Genomic DNA, 27,693 nt, shown 5'->3' with positions numbered 1-27,693 from the left:
CTCAGGGTTTTCTTCTAGGGGAACTTAAACTAACATAAAATTTTCAAGCTTCCTTGCCAGCACTGGACAGGTTCTAAGCTCTGACAACTCTATGGGAACTTTACACAGAAAAGAAGCTAAAGATTCCCTTAAAATGCATATAGGAGAAGGGGTCCAATGGCTTTGAATCAGGCCTGATGGCTGGGGGCCTGGCACAAAACTTCATAGCTGTCCCAAGCCTGGAACTCTGGCTCATGGACCTCCTGAAGGTCTGCTTTCCTTCTGTTCTTTTTGAAACTTGTCTGCCATCGGTGTGTTTGGCCCTGACTTGCTTGGGTTCACAGTTAAACTATCCCTTTTCCTTGAGCATTTTTAGCAATTTTTTTTGAGATGATAGTGACATAAAAACTATACATATATTTAGGGTGTACAACTTGATGTTTTGATATATGTGTACATTGTTAAATGATCATCACAATCACACTATTTAAAATATCCACTACCTCTACATAGTTACCATTGTGTGTGTGTATGAATATTAAGACCTACCCTCTTAACAAATTTCAAGTATATAATACAGTGTTGTTAACTATCATTACCATACTGTACATTAGTTCTCCAGAACTTGTTCATCTTGCATAACTGAATTACATTATGTATCTTATCACAATCTATTTTATTTTGATTTTTAATCATAATCTATTTTAGATTAATACTAATAATTCCAGTAAAATATAGACAGTTTTCTTCAACATAACCCCATTTCCCCCTCCTCTTCTGTGCTATTCATTGTTACATATATTACATCTTTATATATTATAAACCTGACAATAGTTTTAGAATTATCATTCCATCTGATTATCTTTTAAAGTAGTTAAGAGTAAAGAAGAAAAATATATTTACATAGTCTGTGGTAGGCAGAAAAATGCATTTGCCACCCCTATTTTCCACAAATATGTCCCCATCATGATCTCTGGAACCTATGAATATGTTATATTACATGGCAAGAGACTTTGCAGACATGATTAAGATTAAAGACCTTAAAATGGTGAGATCATCCTAGATTATCTGGCTGGGCCCAGTCTAAATCACATGAGTCCTTGAAAGCAGAGAACCCTTCCTGGCTTTGATCAGAGAGAGAGAGAGATGTTATGACTGATGAAGGGTCAAAGAGATGTAATGTTGCTGGTTTTACAGATGGATAAAGGCAGTTATGAGCCAAGGGATCCAGAAAGCCTCTGGAAGCTAGTAAAAGAAAAGGAACAGATTCTCCCTTAGAGCTTCTGGAAAGTAATGCAGTCATACCTATACCTTAATTTTGGCCTAGTGGGTTCCATGTCATACTTCTGACCTGCAAAACTGTAAGATAATAAATTTGTTTAAGCTGCCAAATTTGCTGTAATGTGTTTCATAGTCAGTAAAAAACTAACACACGGCCCTATATTTACCTATGTAATTGCTCTTACTGGTGCTCATTATTCTTCACATGGATTTAAGTTACCATTTGGTGTCTTTCACCATCACCCTAAAAATTTACTTTAGTATTTTCTGTAACAAATTATCAGAGCTGTTTATCTGGAAATGTCTTTATTTCATTTTAAAAATAGTTTTATTAACATAAAATTTTTGAGGTTTTTCCTCCTTTTATCTTTGAATATGCTGCTCCAATGCTTTCTCGTCTCCATTGTGTCTGATAAGAAGTCAGCTGTAAATCTTATTGAGAATTCCTAGTACACAAGAAGTTGTTTTTCTCTTGCTGCCTTCATGATTTTCTCTTTGTCTTTGAATGGTAGACTATGATGTGTCTAGGTGTTAATCTATTTTAATCTACTTGTACTTACTCTTCTTAGACTTTCCTGAGCTGTGATTGAACTTTTTTTTTTTTTTTTGAGATGGAGTCTCAATCTGTCACCCAGGCTGGAGTGCTGTGGTGCGATCTTGGTTCACTGCAAGCTCCGCCTCCCAGGTTCACGCCATTCTCCTGACTCAGCCTCCCGAGTAACTGGGACTACAGGCACCCGCCACCACGCCTGGCTAATTTTTTATATTTTTAGTAGAGATGGGGTTTCACCATGTTAGCCAGGATGGTCTTGATTTCCTGACCTCATGATCCACCTGCCTCAGCCTCCCAAAGTGCTGAGATTACAGGGGTAAGCCACCACGCCTGGCCGTGATTGAACTTAGATGTGAAGATTAATGTATTGGGGCATTATTTCTATGAAATCTTTTCTGCCCCTTCTATTTCTTCTCTTTCCGGGAGTCCCGTTAAGCATATTTTGATACACTTGATAGTGTCTCTTAGGTCTTTGATGTTCTGTTTTTTTCTTCATTTTTTTTCTTTCTCTTCTTCAGTGTGGATACATTTTATAGATCTATTTTTAAGTTTATAGATTCTCTTTTCTGTCATGTTAAATCTGCTGTTGAGTCTCTCTAGTGCAGTTTTCATGTCACTTATTTTAATTTTCAACCCCAGACATGACATTCCAATTTGTAAAATAATTTATATCCCTTTATCGGTATTCTCTATTTGAAGAGTCATTTTTGTATGCTTTCCTTTAATTTAAAAAAATATATATTTTCCTTTAGGCTTTTTGAGTATATTTACAAGAGCTGTATTTCAGATATCTGTCAAGTCCAACATCTGGATCCTCTTCAAGACAGTTCCTATTACCTATTTTTTCTCTCCATGCATAGCTCACACTTTCCTATCTGTTTCATGTCTTTTAATTTTTGTTGAAAACTGAACATTTATGTGATAGATTGTATGCAATAACCTTTTAAACCAATGCCTTAAATTGAAATACTAATTAATATTAGTTTTCTTGTTTTCCTTTGGTAGTTCTGGTAGTTCAACAATGTAATCCAGTTGAACTATGTAATATTTACTTTTAAAATTCATGTATGATTTCTTCTTTTACTTGTTTACCAAATTAAACTGATCTCATTTGAACTGTCCAATCCAGGTAACCATTATTTTATTATTTATTCTCTGTCTTAAATATTCTTAACTAAGTCGTTACACTCCCTCCAGTTGCTTCTCCCTGCAGAAGCTCCACATGCTAGACTAGCATTCAGTTAAATTACTGTTTTGCAAAATTGAACCCTAGTGTCAGCTTGACCCATGAAGAAGATCTATTTATAATGTTTAATTGGACAAACATAGTAATAGGGGGCCGGGTGTGGTGGCTCATGCCTGTAATTCCAGCACTTTGGGAGGCCAACATGGGAGGATCACCTGAGGTCAGGAATTCAAGACCAGCCTGCCCAACATGGTGAAACCCCGTCTCTACTAAAAATACAAATTATTAGTTGTGCGTGGTGGCAGGCACCTGTAATCCTTACTCAGGAGGCTACTCAGGAGGCTGAGGTAGGAGAATTGCTTGAACCCGGGAGGTGGAGGTTGCAGTGAGCTGAGGTGGTGCCATTGTACTCTAGCCTGAGTAACAAGAGTGAAACTTCATCTCAAAAAACAAACAAACAAACAACAACAACAACAAACACCAAAAACCCAACAGTAATAGGACCAGAGGAATCAGGAATTTGCCATGTTTTACCTTGTATTTTTAATAGGGGCTCTGAAAGGGAAGATAGGTTCATGAGAACACATCTATAGAGAAACTATTAAGGCCAGGTTCCAATTGAGTGTGGGCTTTTGAAAACTGCTCTGAATACATTCTCAGGCATTTTAGAATTGAGAACTTGTAAATGTACCTATTGCTAGAAAAAACATGCTAAAGAAAAGAGTCACTTTGTGATAAAATAATTAAACTGAGAGCATATACACTTTAGGAATATAAAAATAATCTGTTAATAATTGAAATAAGACAAAAATTATAGCCCTTGTACAGCTTATGTTCTAAATGTGGAGACAGATGATTATAAATGAAAAATTAATGTGTAATATGATATAAGATAATGCTAAGGACCAGGAAGAAAAGTAAAGCAGAATAAGGAGACAGAGTAATAGGGACTGAGGGGAAGAAAAGAGGTGCATTAGGGAACACAGATAACCACAGTGGTCCAGGTGAAGATAACAGTGGCTTAAATAGGGTGGTGGCTGTGTAGATGCAGAGAAGTATGCAGGTTTGAAATACATTTTGCAAGTTGTATCACTGGGACTTCTTGATGAATTGAATGTGACAAATGATGAAAAAGTGACAAAACTGAGTGACTCGGAGGTTCTGGCTAGACCAGTGGATATATGGTGATACCGTTTATGAGTTAGACAGGTTAGTAAAAGAATAGTTTTGGTGGTAGAAAGATTTGCTTCATAATTTTTTCTTAATTCTATTTTCCAATTTTTAATTCCTTTTAATTAATCTTGTTGCAGATGTCTGTTTAAATAAAAGAGTGTTTAAATAAAGCTCTAGCTGTTCTGGATATAAAAAAGTTATTTTTGAGAAAAGGGCACAAATTAAATAACCAAACAGTTATAAAGTATAAAATAAACAACTAGTCATAAATAATAAATTAAATAAAAGTAATTAATATGCTTTATGTAATTGGCTAAGTATGTTAAATTTTAGTTAGTTTTCCAAAAGATTTTCTCTATTCAAAGGATATTTGGGAATTTTTCAAGATTTTAACTCCCACTTGTTCTCATGAGAAGCAAAACATTGTGCAAAAACTCACATTTCTAAATCAACAATCAAGTAAGTGCACTATTTTTGAAGTTAGGATCCACCTGCACAGCTACTGTATTAATGCTGCAAACACTAGAAATGGTGCAGTTTTATTCACATCAAATGCCTTCCAAAAACAAATACCATTTTTATTTGCTGACAAATTTCATATACAAACGGTAGAGAGGACAAGAGTCCTGTCCCATGACTCAGTTATTGTGATTTTTCACAAAGTGTGACTAAATAAAACTTCTGTAAGTAGAGTAGATTTTATTGGGATTTATTTTATTTTGCAAACTTAAAACCACTTGAAAACTTTAAATTCCTACCAGTAACATGTGGCTCCCTGGTTGTCGAAGAACCCTTGTTGCTCTTGTGATGTGTTCTATGGCTTCCCTGAAGAACACCATGGAATGAGAAAGCTAGCAGAGGAAATGTGACAAATAAACGGATTATAGGTACAGAAAAATCAAATGTGCACTGTGGTTTTACATACAATTTATTTACAGAAAGGAGAATAACTAGTAATCCAGAGATCTAGATCAGTAAGCTGGTTTTCATTAACATTTAGGGAAGGTAAATTTGTGCAATAAGGATTGTCCCTATGCGAATATTCTTGTGAGTGGATTAGAAGGGTGGTGGTAGAATTGAGAGAAGATAATGAAGAGGTGAACAATAGTACTTAGATTTCCTACCCCCATTCCCTACCCCTTCCCATTCCCCTGCCCCCTTCTCCCTTCCCCCTACTTCCTTTCCCTTCCCCCTTCGCTTCCTTCTTTCCTTCCTTTCCTTCCTCCGTGCCCTTCCCTTCCCTTTCTTCCCTTCCCCTTCCTTCCTTCCTTCCTTCCTTCCTTCCTTCCTTCCTTCCTTCCTTCCTTCCTTCCTTCCTTCCTTCCTTCCTTCCTTCCTCCTCTCCTCTCCTCTCCTCTCCTCTCCTCTCCTTTCCCTTCCTTTTTCTTTTCTTTCTTTCTTTTTTTTTTTTTTAGACAGGGTCTTGCTCTGTCATCCAGGTGCAGTGCAGTGGCACAATCATGGCTTACTGCAGCCTCGACTTCCTGGGCTCAAGCGATCCTCTTGCATCAGCCCTGTGTAGCTGGGACTTACAAGCAGGCACTGGCACCACAATGCCAGATTAATTAAATTTGTGTGTGTGTGTGTGTGTGTGTGTGTGTAGACAGGGTTTCATTATGTTGACCAGGCTGGTCTCAAACTCCGGGGTTCAATTGATCCTCCTGCCTCAGCCTCCCAAAGTGCTAGGATTACAGGCACAAGCCACCACACCTGGCCTAGGCTGCTTTTCTATTGTTCTGTCTTGGCAAGTAGGATAAGTGGTAGGAGGAAGAGATGCAGAAAGTTGGTTTACAGTGTGTGTGATTTTGTTGGTATCTCTGTTCCAACACATCATTGCCTACAACAATGGGAAAGATGTAAAGAGCCACAACCACTTTGCTGTCCTTTGTTGCTACTTTGGACCCTGTTGCCACACTCTGGTTTGCATTTATCTTCATGAACTCTATTCATTCAACATCCTATAGCCTCAGTTGTGTACCTTGTCTTTAAAATTATACCCTATCAAATGAGACAAAATAAGATGAAATAACATAAAACTGTACTTCTAATGGTCTGCTTTAAAATACAAAGGTAAACGTTTTTCTCTGATCTCTTCCCCTCTCTCTCTCTTTTTCTCTCTCGCTCTCTCTCTCACACATACACCCCTCTTAAAAATACTGATTTGATATACGTATCTGTTTGTATATAAAAATAAATAAATATATACATATATAGTACTCCTCAGATTTTTATATAGTATATGTGTTTACCTCCAAAGAAATTGAACCCAACTTCATTTGGAATTCATTAAGTACACTGGCAAGTTTATTATAGTCATTGGTATTCTGATAGCTCTTTCTTCTATGAGTCTTGTTTATATCCAAGAAGTCCAAAAATACAGTTGAGTGATTCATCAGGTTTTCTTGGGTCCACTGAATCTATTGCAAGATAAGAATTTAACACTATCATCAATAGCACAATTCTATTTGTTATCAACACTAATAGTATATATCTGTGTTGGAGAAGCTCCTGGCACAGTGGATCTAGGACTAACCTGTTCTTAACTTTTTTGTGTGCTATAAACTTCTTTTGACAGTGAAGCCTGCGGATCCTTTCTCAGAATAATATTTTAAAATGTATATAGCAAAATATAAGGGTTATAAAAATCCCCAAATATATTAGAATATAGTTTTATTTAAGAACCCTTTGAGGGTCTGTGGATCCCAGGTTAAGAACTCCTGTTGCTAGAAATATCTTGTGGTTCCAGCAACAATCTGAGTAAAAGAATCTTCCCTTAGTTTACCACTACCGTTCTGCAAGTTTCTACATGTGCTTTCCTTGTTTACTTGGCAAATTCTTGCTTATCTTTCACACCAAGGTCATGGGTTACTTCTTATTTGAAGTCTGACCATCTCCCTCTCTCCTAAAATCAGGTGGAATAACAGGACCTATATCATAGGGTGTTATGAATTAAGATTAAAGTGAGTAATGATATGTAAAGCTCTTAACACTGTGCTTGGCACATTGTATTAATTATTAGAGTTTTATTTTTTTTTTAAGTCAACTAACTGACCAATTAAGTGATACTGTATAAACTGAAATTCTCACAGGAATAATTTACATCCTTACATCCTTAAGAAAGATTTGGTCAATATAGTCTTGAATTTGGGGTACTGTAGTCGCTTTTGCTGTCCACAGGACTGACCCCTGCTAGGGCAGGATCCAATTCCCTAACTATTTGCTTGCTCATTTTCTACTGCCTCTGTATCTATTCCTTAGTCTGGTAAAGTCTCAAAACCGAATTATGGTTGGCATTTATACGGAGTTTAGGAACTTCTCCCAAGATAGTAATAAGCTGTCTTTAAGAAATGCAAATCAAAACTACAATTAGATACCATTGAACACCAGTCAGAATGGCTAATACTAAACAGTCAAAAAATAACAGATGCTGGTGAGGATGCAGAGAAAAAGGAACACTTATACACTGTTGGTGGGAACTGAAATTAGTTTAACCGTTGTGGAAGACAGTGTGGTGATTCCTAAAAGTTCTAGAAACAGAACTACCATCTGACCCAGCAATCCCGTTAGTGGGCATATCTCCAAAGGAATATAAATCGTTTTATCATAAAGACACACTCACACATATGTTCATATTTCCTGGGCTTTGTTAATGAGAAGAATGAAGCTGGCACCACCAGAGAAGACAGAAAAAGAAAAGAGTCCACCTTTGGGAAGGAAATGTTCTCCTTAATTCTCTTGAAAGGAGATGGCAAAAAATTCTAGTAATGGAGCCTAGATCACTGATCCATTTAGTCACATTCTTTTAGTGTGATCAGTTTATTGAAACACATTCCTTTGTGACCTAGATTAAAAGACAGGCAGTAAGAAAACTAAAGTTCAAAGGGATGGAGGAGGATGAGGAATCTTGCTGAAGTATCAAGAGAGTGGAGAGTTCTGCGAGTCCTGGAGAAAAATGAACAGTTTTGAGGTTGCTAAGGGGCCAAAAGCATGCGCAAAGGCATCAATGATTTTATCCTCTCCAGCATATCTATAGTTTTAGACATTTTCAAGTGGAAATGGAATTGTTAATACAATTACATTTCTTTCAGTATTATATAAATTTTTGAGGACTTTCATGAAGCAACATATTTTGCCCAATAATCCACTTAAAACAATTTTTGTTGTTGTTGTTGTTGTTGTTTTGAGACGGAGTCTCACTCTGTTGCCCAGGATGGAGTGCAGTGCCCCATGTTGGCTCACTGCAAGCTCCTCCTCCTGGATTCACACCATTCTGCCTCAGCCTCCCGAGTAGCTGGGACTACAGATGCCCGCCACCATGCCCGGCTGATTTTTTGTGTTTTTAGTAGAGACGGGGTTTCACGTGTTAGCCAGGATGGTCTCGATCTCCTGCCTTCATGATCTGCCCGCCTCGGCCTCCCAAAGTGCTGGGATTACAGGCATGAGCCACTTCGCCCGGCCAATAATTTTTAAAATGTAAATTTACCTGAAAATAGTTCTCAAGTTCCTTTGAAAGCAACCGATAGAAAAGGCTTTTATCAGTGAAATCAATTAAGCGATCATGAAATACTCGGGTGACTTCATGAACAAAGAGCAGAGCAGCCATCTCTTTGGAGTTAATAACAGTCCTGTCAGCTTGCAGCAATCCCAGGAGAAGCTGTTAGGGATTTAAAAATAACATTAAAAAAAAATTAGCAGGGTAGTATGTGAAGCGAAGGCTCAATTTTTGCAGGTTTATGATCCATAAAAATAGAAGCAATTATCCAAGGTAAGAATTGTGAATTTCTACAAGTGATAATCTGAAGTTTTGATGAGATGGGAAAGTGATAAGACAGGGAAAATTGGTTTGGAATCACTCTTAGAGGGAGGGGGACTTGGGGACTCCTCAGTCACATCTAATGGGGGCCTTGCTAGGATGGGAGTCTCGACTACAGTGCTGACATGGAGGCAGGGTGTTGCAGGTGATATCGAGGTACTTCCTAATGTTAATATGTTTTAGCATTCTAAATGTGGATTAAAAATGTTACAGCCCATTTGACAGATTACGTGTGCTATTTAGGGCTAAAGTCCCACAGTCAGGGGAGAAAGATATCAAATTCAAGAATTGATTTTCTTAACATTTCAATTTTGAAAATTCTTTGGCCATGGCTGATAACTAAGTCAGCACTGTTGGCAAAATCTGTGAAAATTCAAGCATGTTTATGAAATGCATACATGCTTTCATTTTCTGACAGCCACAAAAAAATCTCAGAAATAAAGCAAACCCCAAATCTGTGTTATAACCTTGTCACTTCTTTCTCTGCTGAGGATCTTAGCCAATATTCTAACACTCTTAGGGATTTCATCATTGAATTATTTGCTCGGAATTGTTTTAACAATTTTCTTCAACAAACTCATGGGATAAGCTGCTAATAAATAGCAAAACTAACCAACATTCATTTCCCCTTTTTCCCCTTCTAACAATCTAATGTTGACAGTATGAGAGAGAGCAACTTATTTTAAAAAATAAACTAGAGAATGAACATTAAAACAAACCTTAAACATATCTCGAAGATTAAACATGTAGTGACATTTTGTTGGAGTTGGTAACATATTCTGACGTACTTGATGGTATATAGCTAGGGAACAAGATATTATCTGATCCTTACTTTTCTGAACTTCAGGTATGAAGTTATTGATGGAGAAATAAATTCCCAAATGAGCCTTTAAAAAGAAATGTTATAATTTAGTTTGCCAAAAATTTTAGGTATTGACTACTTCCACTAAAAAGCAGACTTGTGTACTATAATGGAGGATTAATTTCATTAAATGTTAAAATTAAAATCCATTTAACATAGGATAGTAGATTAGTGAAAACAAAACAAAACACTCTAGGGGTTGCCAACTGGAGAAAATTCCAATTGGTTCTAGTATGTTGAATGCTCTGAAGGGATGTGATACGTTTTCTCTGGGGACAATTTATGCTTCCCCTCCATATACACCAGGTGTGCTGGGAATTCTTCCATCTCCTTGCTCTCCATGAGATGTTACAGGAAGTGTAAACTGACAAAACTATTACCTCAGTCTGGATTGATTATACAGGTATATATTCTTCGAAAAATTCTGAAATATCTTACTGGAAAGATGACTCAACTTGAAATCTAGTGTAACTAGAAAAAAATTTTAAGCAAGATTATGAAACTCTTCAACACGAATCTTTCTTCTTTAATATAAAATTTAAAGATTCATTTTTAAATTCAAGTTTTCAAAAAGCACTTGGTAATTCTGATACAGTTGGTAAATAGTTCACACCTGAAAAACATCCTGTTTTAGAAGAAAGTCTACCTGTATGCCAATTCAGACCGAGGTAATAGTTTGTGTAGCATTTTTTTAATTCCATAAGAAAATGAAAAGAGCAAATCAATTCTGGCAAAAACCAGGGTATGTGTGTTAAAAATGCAGATTTCTGCATGCCATGCCAGATATACTGGATCAGAATCTCTGAGGATAAAGTCCTAAAATCTACATTTTAACGTGCATTGCACATACACCACAAGTGTTTATTTTACACATAATAATTTATGCTTTTGATATGTAGAACCAAATTATAATAGTCCAGAAAACATAGGGGGAAATAAAATCTATCCCCTTAAAGTAATTTTCTTTCAATATTAGTGGATTTAAGTTCTCATATTTTTCCTTATTCTGGGAAATTAATTTTTTTCAGTAGAAAATGAACTAGATGTGTTACCTGGAAAATAGTACATAAGATGTCTTGTGAAGGATGAGGTAATACCAGCATGGAAAAGTGTTTGAGGAGACGTGGGCTGATATCATTCACAACTGGAACACAAGCTGCAACTATAGACAGATCTTGAATATTCTGTGATAAGGATAACAAGGAAGAGTAACTGAATGCATCTGTAGGAAGTGAAGTATGTACCTACGTCACTGTTCCAAATTAAACAAAACATTTAAAAACATTTAGACAAAAATATGTAATTACTATTTATTGCAAAAACAAAGATTACAGTGGTAATAGAAATCTATCTTAGAAATAACACAACCTAAAATATAATCTCAAGATATGTTATTTCTTGAAGGCTTTCTAAATGTCACCAGGAAATGGTCCTTTCTAAAAAAATTATTATACTTTAAGTTCTAGGGTACATGTGCACAAGGTGCAGGTTTGTTACCTATGTATACATGTGCCATGTTGGTGTGCTGCACCCACGGTTACTGTAGCTTTGTAGTATACTTTGAAGTCAGGTAGCGTGATGCCTCCAGCTTTGTTCTTTTGGCTTAGGATTCTCTTGGCAATGCGGGCTCTTTTTTGGCTCCATATAAACTTTAAAGTAGTTTTTTCCAATTCTGTGAAGAAAGTCATTGGTAGCTTGATGGGGATGGCATTGAATCTATAAATTACCTTGGGCAGTATGGCGATTTTCATGACGTTGATTCTTTCTAACCATGAGCATGGGATGTCCTTCCATTTGTTTATGTCCTCTTTTATTTTACAAAGCAGTGGTTTGTAATTCTCCTTGAAGAGGTCCTTCACATCCCTTGTAAGCTGGATTTCTAGGTATTTTATTCTCTTTGAAGCAATTGTGAATGGGATTTCACTCATGATTTGGCTCTCTGTTATTGGTGTATAGGAATGCTTGTGATTTTTGCACATTGATTTTGTGTCCTGAGACTTTGCTGAAGTTACTTGTCAGTTTAAGGAGATTTTGGCCTGAGACAATGGGGTTTTCTTTTTTTTTTTTCCTCTTGTAAATTATACTTTTTCTTATTGTTTAAAATTATACTTTATGTTCTAGGGTACATGTGCACAACGTGCAGGTTTGGTACATATGTATACATGTGCCGTGTTGGTGTGCTGCACCCATTAACTCGTGATTTGCATTAGGTATATCTCCTAATGCTATCCCTCCCCCCTATGCCTACTCAACAACAGGCCCCAGTGTGTGATGATCCCCTTCCTGTGTCCAAGTGATCTCATTGTTCAATTCCCACCTATGAGTGAGAACATGCGGTGTTTGGTTTTCTGATCTTGCGATAAGTTTGCTCAGAATGATGGTTTCCAGCTGCATCCATGTCCCTACAAAGGACATGAACTCATCCTTCTTTATGGCTGCATAGTATTCCATGGTGTATATGTGCCACATTTTCTTAATCCAGTCTTTGATGGACATTTGGGTTGGTTCCAAGTCTTTACTATTGTGAATAGTGCCACAATAAACATACATGTGCCTGTGTCTTTATAGCAGCATGATTTATAATCCTTTGGGTATATCCCCAGTAATGGGATGACTGGGTCAAATGGTATTTCTAGTTCTAGATCCTTGAAGAATTGCCACACTGTCTTCCACAATGGTTGAACAAGTTTACAATCCCACCAACAGTGTAAAAGTGTTCCTATTTCTCCACATTAAATGATCGCCATTATAACTGGTGTGAGATGGTATCTCATTGTGGTTTTGATTTGCATTTCTCTGATGGCTAGTGATGATGAGCATTTCTTCATGTGTCTATTGGCTGCATAAATGTCTTCTTTTGAGAAGCATCTGTTCATATCCTTTGCCCGCTTTTTGATGGGGTTGTTTTTTTTCTCATAAATTTGTTTAAGTTATTTGTAGGTTCTGGATATTAGCCCTTTGTCAGATGAGTAGATTGCAAAAATTTTCTCCCATTCTGTAGGTTGCCTGTTCACTCTGATGGTAGTTTCTTTTGCTGTGTAGAAGCTCTTTAGTTTAATTAGATCCTATTTGTCAATTTTGGCTTTTGTTGCCATGGCTTTTGGTGTTTTAGTCATGAAGTCCCTGTCCATGCCTATGTCCTGAATGGTATTGCCTAGGTTTTCTTCTGGGTTTTTATGGCTTTAGGTCTAACATTTAAGTCTCTAATCCATCTTGAATTAATTTTTGTATAAGGAGTAAGGAAGGGATCCAGTTTCAACTTTCTACTTATGGCTACCCAGTTTTCCCAGCACCATTTATTATATAGGAACTCCTTTCCCCATTTCTTGTTTTTGTCAGGTTTGTCAAAGATCAGATGGCTGTAGATGTGTGGTATTATTTCTGAGGGCTCTGTTCTGTTCCATTGGTCTATATCTCTGTTTTGGTACCAGTGCCATGCTGTTTTGGTTACTGTAGCCTTGTAGTATAGTTTGAAGTCAGGTAGCATGATGCCTCCAGCTTTGTTCTTTTGGCTTAGGATTGTCTTGACAATGTGGGTCCTTTTTTGGTTCCATATGAACTTTAAAGTAGTTTTTTCCAATTCTGTGAAGAAAGCAATTAGTAGCTTAATGGGGATGGCATTGAATCTATAAATTACCTTGGGCAGTGTGGCCATTTTCACAATATTGATTCTTCCTATCCATGAGCATGGAATGTTCTTCCATTTGTTTGTGTCCTCTTTTATTTCATTGAGCAGTGGTTTGTAGTTCTCCTTGAAGAGGTCCTTCACATCCCTTGTAAGTTGGATTCCTAGGTATTTTATTCTCTTTGAAGCAATTGTGAATGGGAGTTCAGTCATGACTTGGCTCTCTGTTTGTCTGTTATTGGTGTATAGGAATGCTTGTGATTTTTGCACATTGATTTTGTATCCTGAGACTTTGTTGAAGTTGCTTATCAGCTTAAGGAGATTTTGGGCTGAGACGATGGGGCTTTCTAAGTATACAATCATGTCATCTGCAAACAGGGACAAATTGCCTTCTTCTTTTCCTAACTGAATACCCTTGATTTCTTTCTCTTGCCTGATTGCCCTAGCCGGAACTTCCAACACTATGTTGAATACGAGTGGTGACAGAGGGCATCCCTGTCTTGTGCCAGGTTTCAAGGGGAATGCTTCCAGTTTTTGCCCATTTAGTATGATATTGGCTGTGGGTCTGTCATAAATAACTCTTATTATTTTGAGATATGTCCCATCAATACCTAATTTATTGAGAGTTTTTAGCATGAAGGGCTGTTGAATTTTGTCAAAGGCCTTTTCTGCATATATTGAGATAATCATGTGGTTTTTGTCTTTGGTTTTGTTTATATCATGGATTTCGTTTATTGATTTAAAAGAAAACAAAACACAAAAATAGCAATATGTTATTGAGGTTAGCAAAGAGGCTTCTGGTGATAAGTGAGAAATCAGAAGAGCCAATTGAGTGTGCCTCTAGAATGGCCAGGCTTTTTCCTGCTTATATCCAGGCTCAAGGCCACAGCAATCCCATAAAAGGCCTGCTGTGACTATTTTCTGGTCAGTTCAGGGAACTTGTTCTGGCTGGGCATTCCAGACCCTATTTCTTGCCTTCTCTTTTTTCTAGTCTCCTGGATTCTCCCTGGTGGGCTGCACCTGGATTCTTCCCTTCTGCCTTGGCTTGTGGGTTGTTTCAGTCTGACTGACATCTGACCTGATAGCCCTCACATGCCAGTTTGCCTTATTCAGGATCCTGGGCCCAAGTTTGTCTGAGACATGAAACCATTTGTAATGCAACCGCTGTATTTTATAGATGAGGAATCTGAGCCCTAGAAAGTTTAAGTAAAGTTAAAGAGGTCTGAAATATAGGGCTTATGATTTCCAGATAAAGACCCAAACAGAGAGAAAAGTGCATTTGAATTTCTATATTTTTAAATTTTTTTATTTTTTTCTATTTATTTATTTATTTATTTATTTATTATTATTATTATACTTTAAGTTCTAGGGTACATGTGCATAATGTGCAGGTTTGTTACATATGTACACTTGTGCCATGTTGCTGTGCTGCACCCATCAACTCGTCAGCACCCATCAACTCGTCATTTACATCAGGTATAACTCCCAATGCAATCCCTCCCCCCTCCCCCCTCCCCATGATAGGCCCCGGTGTGTGATGTTCCCCTTCCCGAGTCCAAGTGATCTCATTAAAAAGTAAGCCACTCTGGCCAGGCACGGTGGCTCACGCCTATAATCCCAGCATTTTGGGAGGCCAAGGCAGGTGGATCACTAGGTCAGGAGATCGAGACCATGCTGGCTAACATGGTGAAACCCCCTCTCCACTAAAAATACAAAAAATTAGCTGGGCGTGGTGGCGGGCGCCTGTAGTCCCAGCTACTTGGGAGGCTGAGGCAGGAGAATGGCATGAACCTGGGAGATGGAGTTTGCAGTGAGCGGAGATAGCACCACTGCACTCCAACCTGGTGACAGAGCAAGACATCATCTCGGGGGGGAAAAAAAAAAAAGAGCCATTCTGATTTAGGTTGAATGTAACAAAAACAATTGCACAGAAATATCTCGTTGGGAATTTTTCTTTGACTGTGATATTTCTGAAAATGCTGTATCTGTGGTCTTAAGATAAAGATATAGACTAGTCTTATACAGACATTACGGATGTATATGGTGGGCCACATTTTTACTGGCTTTTCTCACAACTAACTAAAATTTGATGCCTTGAAAAATTTGATTAACTACTGATACAGTTAACAATAATGAGCATTATTTGACTCAGAAACCAAATCTCGAGGACATACATGCAATTTTTACTAAGATTTAAACCTATTAAAATTAAGATTTCTATAAACCCATGGACCTAATTGCAAATATATGATTAATATAGTTAGTTTAGGGTCTCAACTTTGCTTAACATGTCTATATGGCCAGAATTTCTAACTTTCTCAAGTAATTCACTCAACATTGTTATAAACATTTAATTTAGTGTAAGAAACAATATTTAATGTGAACAAAATCTTAGTATATACTATACCTTCCATGTATTTTTTGCAGTATCATAAACCCCTCCCAAATCTAACAATTGTCTTATCAATTCCAGGGGTGGTTGTGCTCCATACGTATCCGATACTGGCATATTCATATCATCAATAAATACTATAATCTTAAGAAAGACAAAAAGTTTTAAAATATACATTAGTATACCTTTCTTTAAATTATGAATTTGGAATATTATGGTTGGGGTAAGCACAAATTAGGAATATTATGCTATAGAGTAAGCACAAAATCAGGTGTAATAACATGTCTAATTTTCTATTTAGAAACAGCAGACCGAATTCTATTTGGAAGATATGATTTTTAAAAACAATAAGTTTTCAAAATAGCAAACATTTTATTCACCTTCTATAGATCTATAAAAATTATATCTGACAATAGTTATAAATATATTTGATGCTGGATAAAGCAATGTAATTATGGCTATTACACAGGAACATGACTATTATTCATTCAAGATTTACTTACTGAATGCCTACTATTGGCCAGGCACTATTGTAGTATTTAGCTATTTATTCCATATGCACCCTGGTTTAGGAGGAATAAGGCTATCATCTGGAACCAGACTTAAAAAATTCCGCTGTAAGTGCTGTTGTCATGAACAATAAGCAGAAAATTCAGATACATTTCCAAATTTTAAACCTGTGTTAATGTCCACCTTTGAAAATATTGTGCACTGAGGTGTACTGATTGTAATCTCTGTGTGCACTAATTCCTTTAGACTGTATTTATTTTTGCAAAACAAGCAAGGTAAAAAACCCACAAATAGACATATGATTGGAATTATCTAATTACCTAATTTGTAACTGTAAAACATAAGATTGGAATTACCTAATTACCTAATTTGTAACTGTAAAATATAATTTTATATATAAAAAATATATTTTTTAGTAAGACACTCAGTTTTTCCCCTTTTGTATCACAAACTGACTGAAATTTCTCTTGCTTGCATTTTCTATTGGTGAGATTAGGTTGCTCAGTTATTCACCTTTTCAAAATCCCTAAAGTTTACCCATGTAGGCAAAGACCAAGTTTATCTGTATCTTCATTTAAAATCAAGGAAATCTGAAGCAAATCCTTAAGCTCCTGAAATTGAATTGAAACTCTTAGAGTCCCAACCCATGGTCACAGGAAGAAAGTGTGGTAGAATATATAGTAACAAAGCAGTTGGCAACTAACACATTTTCCAGTCTACTTATCTTTAGCAAGATTTCAGTAGCTTCTTTTGGCCTTAATAATTCTAAATCAGTGTAATTCAACATACTGGAAATCAAATAATATTGATTTGAAAATCAGAGTTTCTGTTATACATTGCATCTTCTAGGATGTTCAAAAGTGTGTGTTATACAAATATTTTCCTTCTGATTAGTATTAATTAAAATAAACTATCACTTGAATAGCCTAAGCAGATTATTGAACAGGTATGAGACATATTTTACCCTGTTGTTTTTTGGTGCTCCAAGAGTATCTTTAGTTCTTCTTATTAACTTCTTAAGAATCATCTCTTTGGTTTTGGCAGCTGTCATATTGGTGCTAAAATTTATTGTAGAGACTACAACTCCTTTATGACCATGATTTTTAAGTAACTTTTTATCAGTTCTAACTTCTGGCTTTTTAGTGGGATTATCTGTGATGCCAACTATGGAAAGAAAACAAATTCAGGACACTTTAAGAATATTTTTGCTTTATTTTAATGTGTCATGAAATTTGAAAATTACATAATTTTACTATTTTGTTGTCATTTTCAAGAAATTACTCCAATAGAACTTTGGAATATTTCTTTGCTGTTTTATGGTAAATAGTGTCTCTTTGCAACCAAATGCAACAGTACAAAAGCTCAAAGAGTCCTCCATACTTTTATGCAGGATAGACACATACAACTTTTTAAGATCTAAAAGCAGCATGCAGTTGTCTGCACCAATGGCATTAAAATTAGGGTATATTCCCTGAGTGAGGATCATCCAGAGGGTAGGCTATAGCTATAGCAACTTAAAAGTGAAAACAAAACCAAAACCTCTTCTGGCAAGATTTGGTGGTCTGGTATCCTTCCCCTTTCTACAGTTATCTCTAGGCCATCCCATCTTTTCCACTTGAGAAGTGGAGTTGCTGTTCCCAAAACTACTGAGTCAGAATTTTCAAGGATGAGGCTCCTGAAACTCCACATGCATTTATTGCATGGCCTGACTTGAGAAGTCCTACAGAATCATACCTTTTCTATTGCAGTGTATGTAAAAGCATCAAAGAGTAGAATAGACAGATATTGCCTTTAGTTACTTCTAGACTTAGTCTACTGTTCCACTGATATATCCACCAGGTATCAGGTAATATATCTATTATATCAGCAGATGTAATACTCCTCTACCAGAACCATTCTAACTTTTGAGTAGGACAGAACAGTTTGAGAGGGTGTGGGATATTTTTTGAGACTTTTTATTTTAAATTACCAATTGAAACTATTATTCCAAGATTCATGAATGTAAGAAATAATATACACATGGTTGTGAAGTTTTGAAACATAGAATAGCTTTGAAACTGTACTACAATACATACTTGAACTTCCAGTTGCTGTCTTATGAGCTTCAGGAATCAAGATGCTGATATTCCGTTTCAGGCTACTGGAATGAAATATTTTAAGGATTCAAAATTAGTTTGTTTACCATAATAGGTGTATTAAACAACAACAAAAAAGTAACAGCATATTGTGAATTTTACTTCTCTCACAAGAAATTTCTGTTTCCACTTTTACAGATGAAATTAGTGTCACCATTAGAACTTATACCAAACTGAACAAAAAATAAGCTAACTTTATAAAACAAACTGGGCAAATTCCTAGGATGCCAGATGGTTGGATATGTTCTCTGAATAGTAAGCCATTACCTCTCGTGTCCCTTTATAAATGTGTTTTGACTTATGGATCACTCAGCAAAGACCCATTCATCTTATTCTGGTCTTGTTTCTATGTGTTTGTTTTTCTTATGTTTGATAGAAAATAGTTGTCTTTATTGTTAAAACTCACTTCAGCTTAAATATTGAGTATACAGTAAAACTTACTTTTTTCCAGTCTCCATTATTTATGATACTTAAAGAATGATTGTTATGGTATTAAATATTTCAAAATTATTTCTCAGATGTTTAAGGCCTTATTTAAGTGTAGTAGGATTCTATTCCAAAATAATTAGTGTAAGACATAGATGATGGTGGCTTGGACTAAAAGAGGCATTGGAAAAAAAAATAGAGGAAATCAAGATATATGTGAAGATAGAACAGACATTACTAGTAGAATATTAGATGTAGTGCAGGGCAAAAATGGGGACCTAGGGATAATCAGATGGGCTATAAGAGATAGGTTGGTGAGAGGAAAGGGGGAAATTAAAAGATGATTCCCAGGTCTCAGGGTTGAATAACTGGGTCCCATTTATTGAGATAAGAAGTACTAGAGGAAGGATAGGTTTGGAAGAGAAATCAATAGTTATGTTTTGGTTATGTTAACGGTGACATGTTTATATATACATATATCTTGCATAGTAGGATATATGCATCTAATGATTAGAGGAAAAGTCTGATATGCGTATCTCCACAATTCCATCTTCTTATGTAATTCAAACAATACTAGGCTTCTCTAATATTTTAACAGACTTAGGAACTCAAAAATGTTTTCGTTTTATTTGCATAAGGTAGATTTATTTTTTGTTCTTTTTTTTCTTCAGGAAGAAACAAATAGAATGACAAAGACAAAGTTATTTGTCAAGAGCATTTTAACATTTGATGACCATACTGCCCAAAGCAATCTACAGATTTAATGCAATTCTTACAAAAAGATCAATGTCATTTTTCACAGGATTAAAAAAATACTAAAATTTATATGGAATCAAAGACACACTGAATAGCAAAAGCAATCCTAAGCAAAAAGAACAAACTTAGAGGCATCACATTACCCAACTTCAGATTATACTACAAGGCTATAGTAATCAAAACAGGATGTACTGGTATAAAAGTAGACACATAGATTGATGGAACAAAACAGAGAACCCAGAAATAAAGCCAAATACTTACAACCAACTGATCTTTGACAAACCAGACAAAAACATACACTGCGGAAATACATTCTATTCAAAAATGGTGCTGGGAAAATTGGATAGCCACATATAGAAGAATGAAACTGGATTCCTGTCTCTTACTGTGTGCAAAAATTATCTCAAGATGGATTAAAGACTTGAATGTAAGACCTGAAACCATAGAATTCTAGAAAAAAACCTAGCAAAAACTCTTCTGGACATTGGTCTACACAAAGAATTTATGACTAAGACACTAAAGGCAAATGCAACAAAAACTAAAATAAATAAATGAAACCTAATTAAACTAAGAAGCTTCTGCACCGCCAAAGAAATAATAAACAGAGTACACAGACAACCTGTGAAAACAGAACGGGAGAAAACATTTGCAAACTATGCATCTGACAAAGGACTAATATCCATAATCTACAAGGAACTCAAATAAATTAGCAAGAAAAAACCAAAACCAAAACATTAAAAGGTGGGCAAATGACATCAACAGCCACTTCACAAAAGAAGAATAGAGTATTTTTACATTTGATAAGGACATATATTTCTAAGGCAACAAAAACCAATATTATGCAAAGCTTTATTTGTATGTTTTAGGTGCATTTTTCAAGAAGGAAAATAGTTTATAGCTGCCCTTTATATCAAGAAAAGACTTAAAATTTGGTTATTTTAAAAATAAATATAATAATTTCTCATTTAGACAAGATTGGGCACTTTCAGGGTGGTATGGCCGTGGGCAGAATTTCTCATTTAAAAAAATGAATCTAGTTGTCAATACTTTTGAAAAGTAAATATTTTCTTCTAAATAGAAAATAGGAATGGCCGATCATAGTAAAGAGATTGAATCAGTAATAAAGTGTCCCATTAAAGAAAAGCCCAAAATTGGAAGGTTTATGCTGAATTCTACCAATCATTTAAAAGAGAACTAACACCAATCCTTCTCAAACTCTTCCAAAACATTGAAATGGAGGGAATACTGCCAAACTCATTTCACAAGGCCAGCATTATCCTAATACCAAAGCCAGAAAAGAACATTACAAGAACAGACAATTACAGACCAATATCCATGATGAACATAGATGCAAAAATCCTCAAAAGACTAATAAAACCAAATTCAGTAGTACATTAAAAGGATTATCCATGTCGGGAGCAAGATGGCCGAATAGGAACAGCTCCAGCCTCCAGCTCCCAGAGCAAGCGACACAGAAGACGGGTGATTTCTGCATTTTCAACTGAGGTACCGGGTTCATCTCACTGGGGAGTGCCAGACAATCGGTGCTGGTCAGCTGGTGCAGCCCGACCAGCGAGAGCTGAAGCAGGGTGAGGCACTGCTTCACCTGGGAAGTGCAAGGGGGAAGGGAATCCCTTTTCCTAGCCAAGGGAAACTGAGACACAGAACACCTGGAAAATCGGGGAACTCCCACCCTACTACTGTGCTTTACCAAGGGTCTTAGCAAACGGCACACCAGGAGATTACATCCCACACCTGGCCCGGAGGGTCCCATACCCACGGAGCCTCCCTCATTGCTAGCACAGCAGTCTGAGATCTAACTGCAAGGTGGCAGTGAGGCTGGGGGAGGGGCACCCGCCATTGCTGAGGCTTAAATAGGTAAACAAAACCTCATGGAAGCTCGAACTTGGTGGAGACCACCACAGCTCAAGGAGGCCTGCCTGACTCTGTAGACTCCACCTCCGGGTGGAGTCTGACAGCTGTCTGACAGCTTTGAAGAGAGCAGTGGATCTCCCAGCACCGAGGTTGAGATCTGAGAACGGACAGACTGCCTGCTCAAGTGAGTCCCTGATCCCTGAGTAGCCTAACTGGGAGACATCCCCCACTAGGTGCAGACGGACACCACACACCTCACATGGCAGGGTACACCCCTGAGAGGAAGCTTCCGGAGCAAGTATCAGACAGCAGCACTCGCTGTTCAGCAATATTTATCTTCTGCAGCCTCTGCTGCTGATACCCAGGCAAACAGGGTCTGGAGTGGACCTCAAGCAATCTCCAACAGACCTACAGCTGAGGGTCCTGACTGTTAGAAGGAAAACTAACAGAAAGGACACCCACACCAAAACCCCATCGGCACATCACCAGCATCAAAGACTAAAGGCAGATAAAACCACAAAGATGGGGAAAAAGCAGTGCAGAAAAGCGGGAAATTCAAAAAATCAGAGTGCATCTCCCCCTCCAAAGGAACGCAGCTCATCGCCAGCAACGGATCAAAGCTGGACAGAGAATGACTTTGACGAGTTGAGAGGAGAAGGCTTCAGTCGATCAAACTTCTCAGAGCTAAAGAAGGAACTACGTAACCAGCGCAAAGAAACTAAAAATCTTGAAAAAAGAATGGAAGAATGGATAACTAGAATAATCAATGCAGAGAAGGCCATAAACGACCTGACAGAGATAAAAATCATGACACAAGAAATACATGACAAATGCACAAGCTTCAGTAACCAACTCAATCAGCTGGAAGAGTATCAATGATTGAAGATCAAATGAATGAAATGAAGTGAGAAGAGAAGTCTAGAGAAAAAAAAGGAAAAAGAAATGAACAAAGCCTCTAAGAAATATGAGATTATGTGAAAAGACCAAATCTAAGTCTGATTGGTGTGCCTGAAAGTGAGGGGGAAAATGGAACCAAGTTGGAAAACACTCTGCAGGATATCATCCAGGAGAACTTCCCCAACCTAGTAAGGCAGGCCAACATTCAAATTCAGGAAATACAGAGAACACCACAAAGATACTACTCGGGAAGAGCAACTCCAAGACACATAATTGCCAGATTCACCAAAGTTGAAATGAAGGAAAAAATGTTAAGGGCAGCCAGAGAGAAAGGTCAGGTTACCCACAAAGGGAAGCCCATCAGACTAACAGCAGATCTCTTGGCAGAAACTCTACAAGCCAGAAGACAGTGGGGGCCAATATTCAACATTCTTAAAGAAAAGAATTTTCAACCCAGAATTTCATATCCAGCCAAACTAAGTTTCATCAGTGAAGGAGAAATAAAACCCTTTACAGACAAGCATATGCTTAGAGATTTTGTCACCACCAGGCCTGCCCTACAAGAGATCCTGAAGGAAGCACTAAACATGGAAAGGAACAATCGGTACCAGCCATTGCAAAAACATGCCAAAATGTAAAGACCATCAATGCTAGGAAGAAACTGCATCAACTAATGAGCAAAATAACCAGCTAATATCACAATGACAGGATCAAGTTCACACATAACAATATTAACCTTAAATGTAAATGGACTAAATGGTCCAATTAAAAGACACAGACTGGCAAATTGGAAAAAGAGTCAAGACCCATCAGTTTGCTGTATTCAGAAGACCCATCTCACATGCAGAGACACACATAGGCTCAAAATAAAGGGATGGAGGAAGATCTACCAAGCAAACGGAAAACAAAACAAAACAAAAAAGCAGGGGTTGCAATCCTAGTATCTGAAAAAACAGACTTTAAACCATCAAAGATCAAAAGAGACAAGGCCATTACATAATGATAAAGGGATCAATTCAACAGGAAGAGCTAACTATCCTAAATATTTATGCACCCAATACAGGAGCACCCAGATTCATAAAGCATGTCCTTAGAGACTTACAAAGAGACTTAGACTGCCACACAATAATAATGGGAGACTTTAACACCCCACTGTCAACATTAGACAGATCAACGAGACAGAAAGTTAACAAGGATATCCAGGAATTGAACTCAACTCTGTACCAAGAGAACCTAATAGACATCTACAGAACTCTCCACCCAAAATCAACAGAATATACATTCTTCTCAGCACCACATCACACTTATTCCAAAATTGACCACATAGTTGGAAGTAAAGCACTCCTCAGCAAATGTAAAAGAACAGAAATTATAACAAACTGTCTCTCAGACCACAGTGCAATCAAACTAGAACTCAGGAGTGAGAAAATCAATCAAAACCGCTCAACTACATGGAAACTGAACAACCTGCTCCTTAATGAGTACTGGGTACATAATGAAATGAAGGCAGAAATAAAGATGTTCTTTGAAACCAATGAGAACAAAGACACAACATACCAGAATCTCTGGGACACATTTAAAGCAGTGTGTAGAGGGAAATTTATAGCACTAAATGCCCACAAGAGAAGGCTGGAAAGATCTAAAATTGACACCCTAACATTACAATTAAAAGAACTAGAGAAGCAAGAGCAAACACATTCAAAAGCTAGCAGAAGGCAAGAAATAACTAAGATCAGGGCAGAACTGAAGGAGATAGAGACACAAAAAACCCTCCAAAAAAATCAATGGATCCAGGAGTTGGTTTTTTGAAAAGATCAACAAAATTGACAGACCGCTAGCAAGACTAATAAAGAAGAAAAGAGAGAAGAATCAAATAGACATAATAAACAATGATAAAGGGGATATCACCACCAACCCCACAGAAATACAAACTACCATGAGAGAATACTATAAATGGCTCTACGCAAATAAACTAGAAAACTTAGAAGAAATGGATAATTTCCTGGACACATACACCCTCCAAGACTAAACCAGGAAGAAATTGAATCCCTGAATAGACCAATAGCAGGCTTTGAAATTGAGGCAATAATTAATAGCCTACCAACCAAAAAAAGTCCAGGACCAGATGGACAAACAGCCGAATTCTACCGGAGGTACAAGGAGGAGCTGGTACCATTCCTTCTGAAACTATTCTAATCAATGGAAAAAGAGGGAATCCTCCTTAACTCATTTTATGAGGCCAACATCATACTGATACCAAAGCCTGGCAGAGACACAACAAAAAAAGAGAATTTTAGACCAATATCCCTGATGGACATCGATGCAAAAATCCTCAATAAAATACAGGCAAACCAAATCCAGCAGCACATCAAAAAGCTTATCCACAGCCGGGCGCGGTGGCTCAAGCCTGTAATCCCAGCACTTTGGGAGGCCGAGGCGGGCGGATCACAAGGTCAGGAGATCGAGACCACAGTGAAACCCCGTCTCTACTGAAAATACAAAAAATTAGCCGGGCGCGGTGGCGGGCGCCTGTAGTCCCAGCTACTCAGGAGGCTGAGGCAGGAGAATGGCGGGAACCCAGGAGGCGGAGCTTGCAGTGAGCCGAGATCGCGCCACTGTACTCCAGCCTGGGCAACAGCGTGAGACTCCGTCTCAAAAAAAAAAAAAAAAAAAAAAAAAGCTTATCCACCATGATCAAGTGGGCTTCATCCCTGGGATGCAAGGCTGGTTCAACATATGCAAATCAATAAACATAATCCAGCATATAAACAGAACCAAAGACAAAAACCACATGATTATCTCAATAGATGCAGAAAAGGCCTTTGACAAAATTCAACAGCCCTTCATGCTAAAAACTCTCAATAAATTCGGTATTGATGGAACATATCTCAAAATCATAAGAGCTATTTATGACAAACCCACAGCCAATATCATACTGAATGGGCAAAAACTGGAAGCATTCCCTTTGAAAACTGGCATAGGACACGGATGCCCTCTCTCACCACTCGTATTCAACATAGTGTTGGAAGTTCTGGCTAGGGCAATTAGGCAAGAGAAAGAAATCAAGGGTATTCAGTTAGGAAAAGAAGAAGTCAAATTGTCCGTTTGCAGATGACATGATTGTATATTTAGAAAACCCCATCATCTCAGCCCCAAATCTCCTTAAGCTGATAAGCAACTTCAGCAAAGTCTCAGGATACAAAATTAATGTGCAAAAATCACAAGCATTCTTATACACCAGTAACAGACAAACAGAGAGCCAAATCATGAATGAACTTCCATTCATAATTGCTTCAAAGAGAATAAAATACCTAGGAATCCAACTTACAAGGGATGTAAAGGACCTCTTCAAGGAGAACTACAAACCGCTGCACAGTGAAATAAAAGAGGACACAATCAAATGGAAGAACATACCATGCTCATGGATAGGAAGAATCAATATCGTGAAAATGGTCATACTACCCAAGGTAATTTATAGATTCAATGCCATCCCCATTAAGTTACCAATGACTTTCTTCACAGAATTGGAAAAAACTGCTTTAAAGTTCATATGGAACCAAAAAAGAGCCCGCATTGCCAAGACAATCCTAAGCCAAAAGAACAAAGCTGGAGGCATCATGCTACCTGACTTCAAACTATACTACAAGGCTACAGTAACCAAAACAGCATGGTATTGTTACCAAAACAGAGATAGGCCAATGGAACAGAACAGAGCCCTCAGAAATAATACCACACATCTACAGCCATCTGATCTTTGACAAACCTGACAAAAACAAGAAATGGGGAAAGGATTCCCTATTTAATAAATGGTGCTGGGAAAATTGGCTAGCCATAAATAGAAAGCTGAAACCGGATCCTTTCCTTACTCCTTATATGAAAATTAATTCAAGATGGATTAGAGACTTAAATGTTAGACCTAATACCATAAAAACCCTAGAAAAAACCTAGGTAATACCATGCAGGACATAGGCATGGGCAAGGACTTCATGACTAAAACACCAAAAGCAATGGCAACAAAAGCCAAAATTGACAAATGGGATCTAATTAAACTAAAGAGCTTCTGCACAGCAAAAGAAACTACCATCAGAGTGAACAGGCAACCTACAGAATGGGAGAAAATTTTTGCAATCTACTCATCTGACAAAGGGCTAATATCCAGAACCTACAAAGTACTCAAACAAATTTATGAGAGAAATACAAACTACCCCATCAAAAAGTGGGCAAAGAATATGAACAGACATTTCTCAAAAGAAGACATGCATACAGCCAACAGATACATGAAAAAATGCTCGTCATCACTGGCCATCAGAGAAATGCAAATCAAAACCACAATGAGATACCATCTCACACCAGTTAGAATGGCAATCATTAAAAAGTCAGGAAACAACAGGTGCTGGAGAGGATGTGGAGAAATAGGAACACTTTTACACTGTTGGGGGGATGGTAAACTGGTTCAACCATTGTGGAAAACAGTGTGGCGATTCCTCAAGGATCTAGAACTAGAAATACCATTTGACTCAGCCATCCCATTACTGGGAATATAGCCAAAGGATTATAAATCATGCTGCTATAAAGACACATGCACACGTATGTTTGTTGCGGCACTACTCACAATAGCAAAGACTTGGAATCAACCCAAATGTACATCAGTGACAGACTGGATTAAGAAAATGTGGCACATATACACCATGCAATACTATGCAGCCATAAAAAAGGATGAGTTCGTGTCCTTTGTAGGGACATGGTTGCAGCTGGAAACCATCATTCTCAGGAAACTATTGCAAGAACAGAAAACCAAATACCACACGTTCTCACTCATAGGTGGGAATTGAACAATGAGATTAGTTGGACTCTGGAAGGGTAACATCACAGACTATTATGGGGAGGGGGGCGGGGGTAGGGATGGCATTGGGAGCTATACCTGATGTAAATGACGAGTTGATGGGTGCTGATGAGTTGATGGGTGCAGCACACCAACATGACACAAGTATACATATGTAACAAACCTGCACATTGTGCACATGAACCCTAGAACTTAAAGTATAATTTAAAAAAAAAAAGGGATTATTCATCATGATCAAGGGGGGATTTATCCCTAAGATAATTTCATGTATGATTCAACATGCACAAATCAATAAATGTGATATTCCATATTAACAGAATGAAAGACAAAAACTATAAGGTGATCTTAATAAATACAGATGAAGCATTTGACAAAATTGAATACCTT

The 27,693-nt window shown here is 37.3% G+C and overlaps 1 protein-coding gene across 2 annotated transcripts in view; it reads right to left on the bottom strand.

Annotated features, from left to right (window-relative positions):
- Positions 1 to 27,693, bottom strand: part of DNAH14 (dynein axonemal heavy chain 14) — a 497,862-nt gene that overhangs the window by 133,899 nt on the left and 336,270 nt on the right. Inside the window, exons 46-53 of one of the 2 annotated variants that reach the window (XM_077938650.1) lie at positions 18,450 to 18,514; positions 17,339 to 17,526; positions 15,880 to 16,008; positions 10,900 to 11,031; positions 9,705 to 9,872; positions 8,656 to 8,826; positions 6,422 to 6,589; positions 4,931 to 5,023 (exon numbers count right to left, since the gene is read on the bottom strand). In XM_077938650.1, the coding sequence (XP_077794776.1) occupies positions 4,931 to 5,023; positions 6,422 to 6,589; positions 8,656 to 8,826; positions 9,705 to 9,872; positions 10,900 to 11,031; positions 15,880 to 16,008; positions 17,339 to 17,526; positions 18,450 to 18,514 (1,114 nt within the window). The remainder of the gene's footprint in view (positions 1 to 4,930; positions 5,024 to 6,421; positions 6,590 to 8,655; positions 8,827 to 9,704; positions 9,873 to 10,899; positions 11,032 to 15,879; positions 16,009 to 17,338; positions 17,527 to 18,449; positions 18,515 to 27,693) is intronic. The other variant, XM_077938651.1, reaches the window with a different exon arrangement.

The sequence above is a fragment of the Macaca mulatta genome, chromosome 1 (assembly GCF_049350105.2).
Source record: "Macaca mulatta isolate MMU2019108-1 chromosome 1, T2T-MMU8v2.0, whole genome shotgun sequence".
Lineage (NCBI taxonomy): Eukaryota > Metazoa > Chordata > Mammalia > Primates > Cercopithecidae > Macaca > Macaca mulatta.
This window is presented reverse-complemented; position numbering and strand designations above follow the sequence as displayed.